Source organism: Brassica oleracea, chromosome C7 (assembly GCF_000695525.1).
Source record: "Brassica oleracea var. oleracea cultivar TO1000 chromosome C7, BOL, whole genome shotgun sequence".
NCBI classification, from domain to species: Eukaryota; Viridiplantae; Streptophyta; class Magnoliopsida; order Brassicales; family Brassicaceae; genus Brassica; species Brassica oleracea.
Genome location: NC_027754.1, coordinates 38172476 through 38185392, shown reverse-complemented (window position 1 = coordinate 38185392; position 12917 = coordinate 38172476). Strand labels below are relative to the sequence as shown.

General features: G+C 38.5%; 2 protein-coding genes across 2 annotated transcripts; one reads left to right on the top strand and one right to left on the bottom strand.

The window, feature by feature from the left end:
• Positions 1 to 48: 48 nt before the first annotated feature.
• Positions 49 to 5707, bottom strand: LOC106306177 (G patch domain-containing protein TGH). The gene is made up of 16 exons (XM_013742678.1): positions 5534 to 5707; positions 5163 to 5253; positions 4989 to 5083; positions 4707 to 4810; positions 4294 to 4355; positions 4104 to 4172; positions 3784 to 3935; positions 3526 to 3601; positions 3361 to 3447; positions 3184 to 3258; positions 2857 to 3001; positions 2215 to 2704; positions 1799 to 2080; positions 1586 to 1714; positions 1036 to 1212; positions 49 to 952 (listed from the first exon to the last, which is right to left on the bottom strand). Exons 1-16 carry the CDS (start codon positions 5666 to 5668, stop codon positions 296 to 298), a joined length of 2826 nt encoding a protein of 941 aa, XP_013598132.1. The 5' UTR covers positions 5669 to 5707; the 3' UTR covers positions 49 to 295.
• A 5360-nt stretch (positions 5708 to 11067) lies between these two features.
• On the top strand, positions 11068 to 12436 carry LOC106302049 (protein MIZU-KUSSEI 1). The gene has a single exon (XM_013738562.1). The coding sequence runs from the start codon at positions 11291 to 11293 to the stop codon at positions 12119 to 12121; it is 831 nt and encodes a 276-aa protein (XP_013594016.1). The 5' UTR covers positions 11068 to 11290; the 3' UTR covers positions 12122 to 12436.
• The last annotated feature ends 481 nt before the right edge of the window (positions 12437 to 12917 follow it).

Below are 12917 nucleotides of genomic sequence, written 5' to 3'. Positions count from 1 at the left end.
CATCCTTATACTTGTGTAACTGAAGGTTGATCAACAATACAAGTCCAATAAAAGGCTAAACAAGATTTAACAATTGTGTTATCAATCATAGTAAAAAAAACAACTGTATCATGTGTAAATAAGCTCCAGGACTGCTAAGGTTATAATTTGACATACCACCTGACCATCAAGACAGTGAAGAGAATTTTTCATTGCATAACTCTAATTCTATGGTGTTTAAATGTTCAGAACAAAGATGTATGCAAGAGTTCGGATCTTTTGGGAGTTACGCCACCCCAATATCTCCGATTTGGTTTCAGTCTCTTCGCCTCCGCTTCTCCCGTCTTGACTCTTTCCGTTCTTCGTCTCCGCTGTACCGTGAAGAAGAAGAATCCTTGGTTTTGTGATGCTTTGAATGCTTCTTGTGGCTACTTCTCTTCTCTCTTGAAGATTCTCTCCGCTTTCTTCTTGATCTTGAGCCATGCTTATCCCGTTTGTGGTAGTCACTGGACGAGTCGCTCTCTGAATCATAGTTTCTATGCCTATCCTTCTTGGAACGTTTTCTCCTCCGTTCATCTCCCGAGGATTCACTCGAAGATAGATCGTTTCCACCACTCCAGTTTCTTGGCGACTTCTCTCTCTTTTGTGTGCTCTTTTCTTTTTCAGACACGAGTTTGAGGCTGCTCGTCTTCTCCTCCGGTTTCTCTTTCAGTCCAGGTCTTCTCTCAGTAGATGCATCGGATTTCCCTTTGGGCTTGTTATCTGCTTCCATTGGCTTGGTTCCTTCCGGGTAAGGGGCATCAGAAGGTACTTCGAAACCTAGTTCTTTCCCTAGAGATTCTAGAAAATCACCAGCTATCAGTCGGTTTAATGTTGTTGCAGCCGCTTCATTCTTCTTTTCTTGACCATCTTGTATCTTTCCATTCATAGGTTGTTGTTCTTCATCGTCTTCAGAATCATCAGAGAAAATGGCCTACAAGTGAACATAACCGAATATTAGTCTACTGATCAAATTGCGGTAGCATAAACTTTCTCAGACAAAGACACCCTCTTTACCTTGTAAAGATCAACAGGTCTCTCCACATTCTCCACTTCTACCTCGACTTCAGGCTCTTTCTCAGGTTCTTGTAAATCAGAGACTTGGCGTGCTCCCGATCCAGATGCAGCTTTCACTGTATCCGGTAAGAATAGGAGAGAATCCATTTTGTTTCTTGCTCTCGGAGCAGCTGCCGGCTGTAAAATTGAAGGGAAGACGTATAAGATTAAATAAAACATCAATAAGCAAGAACATGACACTGAAAATCGCATAATGTACTTCAAGGGATCCTATAAGAAAAAGAATACAATGAGCCTTTTATTATGACAAAATTAACCAACAGATATCAAGTTGAAAGCAGTGTTTCAGACTATCTTTTTGTCATTTATATCAACACGCACATCATTCATTGTTTGTATATTTTATCACATCATATTGCATTTAATGCGACTTTCATGATTATGCAAAATTTTCACCAACAAATCTGCGTTCCACAACAAGACATTATAGGATTTCATTTTCTAGTCTAAATGACATTCCAGAAGGAGAAGCAAGGAACCATTTATTTACCTTTCCCATGAAAGGATCAGGAAGATCAAAACGTTTGCACAGAAGAGGTGCAGGACGCCATTGGAACTCCTCCCTTTTAGGGTATGTCTTACTTGTTTTCATGTCTACTACTCCAGTATCTTTAATTTGCTGTTTAAAAAAAAAAACAATTTTGCATATGAGCATAGAACCCCCAATGCACAGAATAAAGCTATGAAGATTCTGTAGGCATACCTCTGTTCCACCAGAAGTAAACTGCAGCCCTCCGGCAAGAAAGTCGATAGGCCGTTCAGTAGCCCGTCTGACCTCCTTGTAAGCTTTCCCTTTCTCAATTGCCTCAGCTGCAGCCTCAAAGTCCAACCTCTCTTGAGCACGAGCTGATTCCGACACTATGTTGAATCTGTTGGAATCTGATGAACGTAAACCTCCTTTATATTTCTCCTTGAGAAACTGCTCAAATCTTTCTTGTTTTGCCAGGTCTTCTTTGAAAGGCTTTATAGCATCTGCTGCCTCTTGCTATTTCAAGGAGAGAAATAGCAAAACAAGTCTAAAATGTTAGTGAAAGGTAAAGAAAGGCAGATGACTTCCTTGAAACACATCTACTAAGTGTACTCATGCTAAATTCTTAAGGTGTAAAGTAGTTTACTTACAGAGGAAGCTGATTTGGTGAATGTGTCAGAGAGATTGGTCGGGAACTGGAATGATCCTCCAGAAGAAGAAGATGTTTCTGTTTCTTTCAAACTTTTCTGCAAAGGCTTTTCCCCTAATAAGCTACCACGCGTTTCTGCAGTCATTTTCTGCACGCTTGGAGGGACCTTAACATCTAATTGTAGATTACTTTGACCACTGCCCTTTTGTTGCTCCTCCCACAGCCTTCTTGCATAGTAGTCATGACCGCTACCTCCCCGAAGAAAATCAAACAACTGATTTGATTCGTTCTTCTCTCTAGAAAGATCCTCGTACAGTTTCCCGCAGCGGGAAACAAATGTTGCAAAGCCATCGATCAGAAGTTTCAGATTCTTATCTTCAGGGGGAGGAACATCTGGAGGAGTAGAAGCGGTTGGCTTAGTTTCAGTCTCCCGAGGACCAGAAAATTTATGTCGGGCCACAAAGTCCTTTGGGATTTTCGGAGGATCAAATCTAACAAAATAAGAGAAAAAAAACAGAATGATGTGAATTCTAGTAATATGCAGATGAAAGTAAATCGTTGTAATCAGAAAATTATGAGAGAAAGAGCTCCGCTACACGTGCAGAAGTGAGATGACATTGAGTTAAAAATTAATTTGTTATACCTTTCTACACTGTAGTCAGAATTCGAAGCAGCTCCAAAACCAGGCAGGACGTTATGCTCTTTTGAGGTTAACCTAAGTCTATTGTCATTGCTCGGTCTTGCTGGCTGTTCATCTTCTATGACATAAGTCTGATCAAAGTCATATCCTGAAAGAAATGAAATACACTTGGTATTGTAGCATACAAACTTGGTATAACCAAAATTAATTTACTTTGACAGACAATGGTTTGCTTCCTCGAGAATCAGAGAAACAGTTCAAACCCCACAGAGATACGTATGCTTATAACAAAAACAACCATGATTAGAGAAATAGCAAATCTGTTCTTACCAGCATACACATCTTCATCCTCGACATCAAGCTCCTCGAGTGCGCCAATGCCAAAACCAGGAGCCATCTTTCCTGCTGATTGTTAAACTCATATTAGCAAAACACTACAATAATGGCAACCAAAATCTGGGCATACAGATGCAATACAGCTCGTCAAACGGTAAGACAGGATCTTACATTTTGGTCCGAAAAGACTTTCCTTCATTGACAAAGGTTTTCTGTAGCCAACCTCCTTACTGGCAGACAAGCGAGATCTTTTGTTTTCTGCAATTCAGAACAAATGCAAATTAATGAGAAGAATGCTCTGACAGCAAAGACATCATAAAAGTCCAAACTACATACCTCTAAACTCAGGAGCATGCTTAAAAGGATCATATCCTAAACCATGCAGGTCCTGCTTTGGATTGAGAACATATACCTGCAATAGATTATGAAGGCACAAAGAGAATCATCACAAATTAAAGTATCTGAGGGTAATATCTAAAGAAAATCTGCAGCAGATTAGAAGTTCAAATCTGAATGAAAGATGTATGCAACAATAGCAATTACAATGAACAGCATAAAGCTCGTTTTCAAAGAAAAACTAGAAAGTTGACTCACAGGTGTGGTTTCAGAAAATTTAATATCTTCACTGAACTGTGGAACCAGAGAAGTTTCCGCTTCAGTCTCCAAAACCAGTGAGTCCGAAGACTCCTTAGTATTCTCATCAGCGGAGAAGGCTAAGAATGCTTTTCTAGCTTCCCTACGAGCATCTGCACCATATCAAAGAGAAACATGTTAGATTTAGGAGTAAAATTAATCAAAAGAAAAAAAACATAGTCGGATATGTGAATTTCCAAGATGAAAATGTACTGGGCACGCACTGCCGATTGGTGCACAAACGAAAGCTATGGATTAATGCATGTTAAACAAGTTCAAACCTGAACTAGCACGCACATCCTTTATTGAATGACCACGCCGCCATCCCATCTTTAAAAGAAGTTTGACCCCTGAAATAAAAGAAAGAAGAAAATGTGTGAGATCAGGGCTCTTTACTTAGTGCACTGGAGAACATAAAGAGAACAGATAAAGGAGGTCTTGCAAAAACTTAAAGAGGCTTTCAAAACTAACCAATTGATTCCGGAGCTGGAGCAATAAGTTCTTCATGAACTGGGCCAGGAATCGCTGATGGCCTGTGATACAGTAAAGAAGTTGTTACAAACAAACCATAAAAGATATAGATATTAACTTCACGGCCAGCTTAAATGAAGAAAAGGAACCTTTACGTTATATCAACTTCTTAACTTATCGAATTAGACTATCACACCATGTATAAAATTATAACTCATGCCAAATCAAAAAGAAGCAGTCCTAAAAAAACAGGCTTAAACATAGCTCCTAAGAAACTTCCAGATCATTGCAACGTGTAGTAGAAAGATTAATAAGAAAGAGAGGACAATCCGTTCCACACTTGAATTCTGATCAGGCTACAAGCCTACAACAATGCATAACTAAGGAATATGACACAAAAGGTATAGAGAGACCTTTCATGCTGTTCTTTCTCAGCTTGCTTGCGAGATTGTTCGGCTGCTGTAAATCCAAATGTGTCAAACTGCGAGCTCGCAGACAGTGACTGCCCCTCCAACTCCTGAGATATAAGGGAAATTAAAGAGGCTTAACATCGTTATATATATATTGAACGTATTCCCACAGAAGTGTTGCCGTTGAGAAGTGTTGCAGCAGGATTACGCAATACAGTAACAAACTTTAACGAGAATAAAGACTAATAAGTTGAAATAAAGCTTTCAAAAGAATATGAAACATACCGCCTTTTCATCTTCATCTAGAAAGTCAGAAATACTTTGCTGCCTCGCTCCAGCCCTGTTCTTCCTTGACGACGTAAACGACTGTGGAGCCCATCCTGAAATTCAACTCAGACTGTAAAACAGCAAATAACAGATGGAAATCTAAAAAACACCCAACTAATTTTCAAAATTTACCTTCTTTTGACCCAACTGTATTGTAATACCCAGCAGAATATCCACCAGTAAATGCTCCATGGAACCTTCTCCGTCCCTCTTCATCAGTCACCTGAGCATGTCAAACTTCAGATGTTAGCAGCTTCCCATAGAATATAAGTAAATATATATTGGAAAGCTGCATATAATCAATCTAATAAAACATTAACATAATCTGACAACAAATAACAAAATCTCAGATACATATAAACATGATTCTCAGTACTAAAACAAGCTCAAGTAGAGGCATTCACATCGAGTGTTCATGAACAAAGCGGTTTCTCGCGATGCTTGATTCATCTATTCGTCAGCAGCAAGTAAAGGGACGGCTAGAAGAATCAAAAATATCTCACCTCTTGCTTCCAAGCAGGGAGAGTTTTTAGGGTTCCCGAAGCCCCGGCGGCTGCTTTCTTTTTCCGGCTAGCGATTTCATCCTCGCGCTCTATCGGCGTCCCGTGGAATACGAAATCATCATCGTCTAACCCCATTCTCTCTCGTTCACCACCGAGAGAAAAGAAAAATAAGCTATTTCTAAATTCTGAATCAATGTCGAGAATAATCAAGGAGGAGAAATATGGGCCTGGCTTGGGCCAATTAGTCGGTCCATTATGGTTTTGATTTGTTTTTCTTATACTGAAAACATAAAAATTAGGGCAATTCTCCCACCATTTTGGAGTTTTGATCACATAAATAGAACACAAAGAGAAAAATGACCAAAATGTTTCATTTAATAGATAAAAAAACCTAATACCCTAGATTTATAAATAAATAATAATAATAAAAAAAAATTATAGTTTTAGATCATATGTTTTCAAATTGGAACTTTTATATAAAAAAAATTTCTTTTTGAAATTTTTTTTTCGAATTTTTTTTTTTCAAATTTTCTTTTTGTAATTCGAAAATACTTTTTGAAACTATTTTAAAATTTTTATTTTCAAATTTTTAATATTTATTTTTTATTTTATAAAATTTTAAACCACAATCCCAAATCTCCACCCCCTTGACTCTAAACCCTAATGTTTGGATTAGTTAATCCTAGGGGTATAAATCTATATTTACCTCTTTAATGAAACATTTTGGTCTATATTTATGACCAAAATTTTTTTGTGCTATCCTAAGGTATTTCTCTGAAAATTATCTTCCTTTTTCTTGAAAAATGTTAAATTAATTCAAACAAAAAAAACTGTTTTAAGCTTTGTGATACATTGGAATTGAATTTTTCATAATATCAAACTAAGCTTTAAATAGCTATCGTGTTGCAAACCAGATGTCTAGGCCACTCGTATACACCTGGTTACGGGTCCAAGAGAGTATGTAGGGATGGCAATCAAGGATCTGGACCGCGGGCATGGCCCGTAAAAGCTTGCAGGGCGGGATTGGACCTCCATTTGGTAAGCCCGCAAAATTGCGGGCCTCGCGGGACGGGTTCAAAGCGGGACGGGGGGAAAGCGGGATGGGCTACAGGTTAACCTGTGGGATTTTGAAGACCCGCAACCCTAAGTCCCCATTTCTGCTTTCACCTAAAACATAGAGAGAGAGAGAAGGCGATTCGATCCGGTGATGGTGGTTTCAAGGTCGATGATGCTTCCGGTCTCCCAAGCGCCTTTGATCTGCACCGGTGGAGCTTCTTCGAGTCATCATAAGAAATTTGAAAACTCACTTTCCACCGAAGAAGAAGATCTAGTTCCCGCAATGGGTTCTTCATTGTTTTGCATGTATGTATTTGTTCACATTATCATACATTTTGGAGTTTTAGGTTTCAATATATCTTTAAATGACTTCTATTATTCTTATTTGCAGAAGATGAAGTTGATAGTGAAGAAGAGAAATCTCCATCTTTTTGTCGCTTGTTGATGATAAAGATGAAGAACAAGAAGTGTGATTGGTGTTTTCTTTTTATTTGTTTTTGGGAGTAGCATCTTTGATTTAGTGTTGGTTTTATTTAATTTTGGATTCAAAAAACTAAAACATTTGTTATGAACTTATGAGTTATAATATTTGGATTCAACAACTAAAGTATTGTTTATTTTTAAAATGTTTGAAGTAACTAGTGTTTTGATCTAACTAAAATCTTCAACTAACAAGTGTACTGCCTTATCCAGTTCAATCATTGATTAAACTCACTTACTAATACATCATGAAACTGATGAAGCGTCCTGAATCATGTCTTGAAGCGTTCAGGAGTCATTTGTCCGTTTGTAATTCTATGTCCCGCGGGCCGATCCGCAAAGACCTACATGTTTTGCGGTACGGGTTTGGTCAGCCATTTTGAGGACCGCAGTCCGCGCGGGCCTAACCCGCCGTGACCTGCTCGAAGACGAGCCCGCTGCGGTACGGGACGGGATGGGACGGATCAACCTGTTTGACATTCCTAATAGTCTGTTACGCACATTCTTCACGGAGACTCACTTCGTTTTTTTTTTGTAAGAATAATCCGACCGACTGCAAATTGTCATTTTTGTCTGATTCTTGGATTTTTTTTTGAAAAAGGAAATGGTTAAACCCGGGTCTATTAAATACACAGATCTAATTCCCGGGTGGAGGTACAGCCCACGGATAAATCCTTTCCTGGGCATTCAAATGAGCCGAAAGCAATAGCTCATATCCGTGTGGCCAACGGGGTTCGAACCAGGGTTCGCCAAACCGATTCCGATTCCTGGATTTGCCCTGAAACTAACCTCAAACCCTTTGACCATGTGCTCCTCAAAGATAAAAAAATAAAATAAAATAAATAACTTTGTGATCTCTCACATTCTAACTAGGAAAACTCGAGAATGGAACAAAGTTCGTATTGATGAATTGGTATCAGACCTTGCTTCACAAAAAGCTTTGATAGATGTTTTGGCAACATTTTTGCTAGACGTTGAGCCCGTATTTTCTCAGCACTGGACTTGCTTCCGTCTTTCTTTTTGAATTATACACAGTTTCCCCAAAGGCTTCCTAGGCCCAAGAGACTAATCTGTGTCGCCGGCGATGCCCAAATGTTAATTCCCCGGTGGCCGGGACTCGAACTCGTGATGGCGGGCACCTCAGCTGAGGTTCCTTTACCACCAGACCACGAGGCCCGGCTGGCCTTAGTCTCTTTGGATCACAAGATTCATATATTTGGCCTCTCCAAAAGGCGGGTATCTCTGTTCAAACAGCCAAGACTCAATCGACAATTACACTCTTGAATAATGACAACTGAAACTGGAATAAATGCTTATATGGTCACTTTTTTTTGTTTTGAATCTTAAATGCTTCTTGTGAAAAGTGTGATACAATGCTCTTCCAAACGGAGACAATACGCAGATTCAAAGCATACTCATCAACATGACTCATTCCAAATGTGGAATCTCGGAGTCTATTTCCCATATTCACTTCCACTGCCAATTCGCAAAAGAAGTCTGAAAACTTGGGCAATGGAATCAATCCCTGGATTTACCCTATAAAATACCTTCAATCCAGTTCTTCAAACTTCATCAGTATGGGTGAATCGCCCACCCTATGGTTTCACCAGCAATGCCTTCCCTTGGAACGCTTGGTCAATTTGGATCTTACGCATTCACCTCCTATTCAAAAAAAAGATCCCTCTCTCCTAGGAAATGATCCTCGAATCTTTTATCGCCATCATAGAATGGGAGCAAGGGCAATCTTTATGACCCTTCTTCATTTGTCCCAAAATTGCATGTCTATCATTTCATCTGCGCTTGGACCATGGACTTGTTTAATTCTTATTAATGAAAATATTACATGTTGCTAAAAAAAATCATATGATTTCTCGTTGTATCAATATAAAAAGTATTGCTCAATTATTTGTTCGTATGTTTTTGTCTTCTTACATTTACTGAATACACATGTTACTACTTTCTTACTAAAAGTAACAAAAATTGATATGTGATATCATCGAAGCACATAGAGCATATGGAGTGTGTGGTTCGGGTGAGAGAGACTTGGAGAAGGGCGCGGTACTTGGTTACTAGGACCATCACCGGGAGTGACGTGTTAGTTCGCAGGTCTCTGTTTACTCTGCACCCGACAACAGCTAGCATTACAACGGACCTATTTCATTCTCTCTTTTTATGACGTCAATAAAACCAAACTGTACTCTTTTTTTATTAACACAACCAAACTATACAACTTCATAGTTTTTTGCACATTGTTTATACGATTTGTGTTATAGGATCGTTAATTTATCGATATAAGACAAAGCCTGTCGAATGTTGTATGCCCCTCAATGGCACGTCACACCAGTCTTTGTTTGAGAATATTTCGTACTGAATCGAAACTATTTAAAACATTAGTAAATGAAAAAAATCCACCCATCATTCATGAATAGTTGAATACATTAAACTTTCCAGTAAAGTTCTTACACCATATATACAATGATACTAGACATAATGACTTTAACAACAATAATTGATAAAATCCATTTGCTTTGGGACAAAGACTTGAAGTTCTTGATGATGAATAAGAAGAAAAATAACTGGAAAGAAAGTTGGTTTAAATGAACCTAAGAAACAACCAAAGCATGTATATTTATGTGATTTAAGTGATGGGATTGAACTTTGGCTCCATGAAAATTTATACAAACCGTTTGTAGTTACTTGTTTGCAAATAGAATGCGTCAAATGGTGTTGATGTTGTTTACAAAGATCTTGTAAATCGCCACAGAAGAAGTAAAATAAAACTTTGATCCATCTGTATCAAATTATTTTGAGTTGTCCAGTGGTCTTTGCTCTTTTGCTTTGTGTCAACTACTGTTTTTTACTTTTGTTACTAGTAGATATAAATAGGCTTAGTCTACTGCCAAAAACTTTAAAAGGGTATCAAAAATGTTTGTTATTTAGTTTTGTTAAAAAATGGAAAGATACAAAAACATATGTTCAATATTCACATAGAGCTGGTTTGAAATGGATCATCTCTTCTTTTCTTTTTTTGAAAACAAAATGGATCCTTTTTCACTGTAAATTCTATTCATCAAACGCAAGGAACAAAGAGAATACAACATTGTTACACTAAGCAGGCGAACACAAGCAAGTTTCCTGAGACTAAACATAGGGAGGCAGAGATTCTGTCAACTATTAGTTTGAATTGGATCCTATGTTAACTATTAAATTATTTATCGATTTCTCTTATCGTTTCTTTCAATCAAAACCCATTCGGTTGAAAATTCATATGAAGACATTTTGAATATGATTAGAGATGTAGATTTAATATTAGAGAGGCTGTATGTAGAATGAAGATTAGATATAAAGAAGTGTACTAAACACTTTTTACTGTACAAAAAGATTGAGGTCAAAAAGGGAGGAGGACTGAGGAGTCAAACAAAATGAAGCTCTTTGTGATAACCCCACATCGAAAATGAAACAACGAACACACTTTGTCTCCCAGATTCCTTTCCTTTGTCATTTTCTCGTGTTTCTCCCAAAGTATTCAACAAAAACACAATCCTAGCAATAAACAAATACTTATATCATAAAAGCCAAATAATACAACAAATTAGTATCAAATCAAATATCCACATTCCTTTGATGACTATATTCACCACAGTACATTTTTCTCTCTCGAGTTAGCCCTAAGATTAACGAGGTAATTTTACCAAAAAAAAAGATTAACAAGGTAGTAGAAGCATTAGCGAGAGTAATAGAAACAATAAAAATAAAGTAGAGTTAAAGAAGATCATTAGAGAAACAAAAATCTGTTTATTCTTTTCTTCTTCAGTGGATGAATTGTTCTTTGTTTCTTTTCCATTTGGAGCTAAAATTAATCCCAAGTCGAATCATTTGACACCAATACTGAACTAAAAAGCAAAAGACAAATCTACGCACAAAATGAAACTATTATTTTCTCTCTTTTTCTCCTTTATTTTCCAAAATCTTATAGAAAGATTAGTTGGTAGGTCCATTCTCTGTCGATGTATCATCTAATCTTCTCTCTCACACCAATACATTCACAGCGACAGGAGAGAGATAAAAGAGTGAAGACAGAGATAGAGAGAGAGTTACCAAATAGACCAAACCCTGAAGTTAAATTCACACCAACTACTTTGATCATTAGCTCATCCATAACCACATACTCTCTTCTCCGTCTCTCTCTCTCTCTCTCTCCTTAAGCTTCAGCTTCTTTCGATGGCGAAACCAAACTCAGATGACTTCGCCTCCAAGAGACACAACAGCTTCCACTGGACACGAAAAGTCGGATCAAACGAAAACGACGACGTTTCTTCCCATAATCCTCTTCCCGACAGCACTAAACCGCTTCCCAAACACAACCCTTCCTCTTCATCTTCCTCCACTGCAACCACTCCCAAAAGAAAACTCCAATCTTTCGCCGTCTCTCGTCTCCGTTCAGTCATCGCTTCCCTCAGCAGAGCCCGACCCGGCAACAGCAACTCCGGACTCGGGTCACGGGTCGTGGGAACGCTTTTCGGATCACGCCGCGAACACGTGCATTTCTCAGTCCAGAAAGATCCGACTTCCCCTCCGGCGTTTTTAATCGAGCTAGCGACTCCAATCAGCGGACTGGTCAAGGAGATGGCTTCGGGACTCGTGAGGATCGCTCTGGAGTGCGACAAGGCCAAGGAGGAAGAGAAAGAAGAGGGAGATAAGGGAAGACGCCGTCACGGCGGAGGAGATAAGACCAAGGTTACGGTTCCACGGCGGTTGGTGGAGGAGCCGATGTGGAGGACTTACTGTAACGGGAAGAAGTGCGGGTTCGCGACGAGGAGGGAGTGCGGTGAGAAGGAGAAGAAAGTTTTGAAGGCGCTTGAGATGGTTTCCATGGGCGCCGGAGTTTTGCCGGAGACGGAGGAGACATCCGTCGGCGGTGGTGGTGATATAATGTATATGAGGGCGAAGTTCGAGCGAATTGTGGGGTCGCGTGATTCGGAGGCTTTCTATATGATGAATCCTGACAGCAATGGAGCTCCTGAGCTCAGTATCTATCTACTCAGAATCTGATGAAGACGACGAATCGAAGAAGATGATCCTACCAAAGCCTCTAACTGAGAAGGAAGGTTTCACGGTTAAGGAAGATTATTCCGGTTTAGTTACTTTAAATAGTCGGTTAAGTGGTTCTTTTGGGGAATTAAAGTACTATGTCTCTAATACTCGAAAATCGTATTTTAATCGACGTGAACGTGATCGATCGATAATGCGTTAGAGCAAGTTTCTTTTTTTTTGGGAGGTGGGCTTAGAAGGTTTTTAAACTTTGGTATATGGAGCTGGAGGACTTGTAAATGTATAAAATTCGCTTTTTTAAATGTGTAATCTCTTTGTTGTTTTAAAAATGTTTATGTTATCATGGGGGCACCCAGCCTGTAGAATCATAATGATTAAAGTCTTGATTTGTTTCGAATTTCCATTAGTATCTTGGTCACTATATTATGCTTTGAAGTGTAAAATCATCATTGATATTCTTTGATCCAAGAACAATAATAATAATATACTGAACTGCATGGACCATTTGGACCATACATTAAGAAGTGTACGCGTATCGAATATAACGAGGCATCGTATTAAATCTATTAAATTTTCTAACATTACACCTGTATTGGGAGATTACTAGCTTCCAGACACTGAGAGATAATGATCAGTGTAATTATTATGCATTTAAGTATGGGCTTTTTGCAAAAGTGACTCAAAACTTGGAGTCAAACAGAAAACTAACATTTTCTTTTGACTTTTTTTTTTTTTGAGATTTTAACCCTACACCTGCATTTTATCTACGAAAATGCCATTAACATTTTTTTTTTTT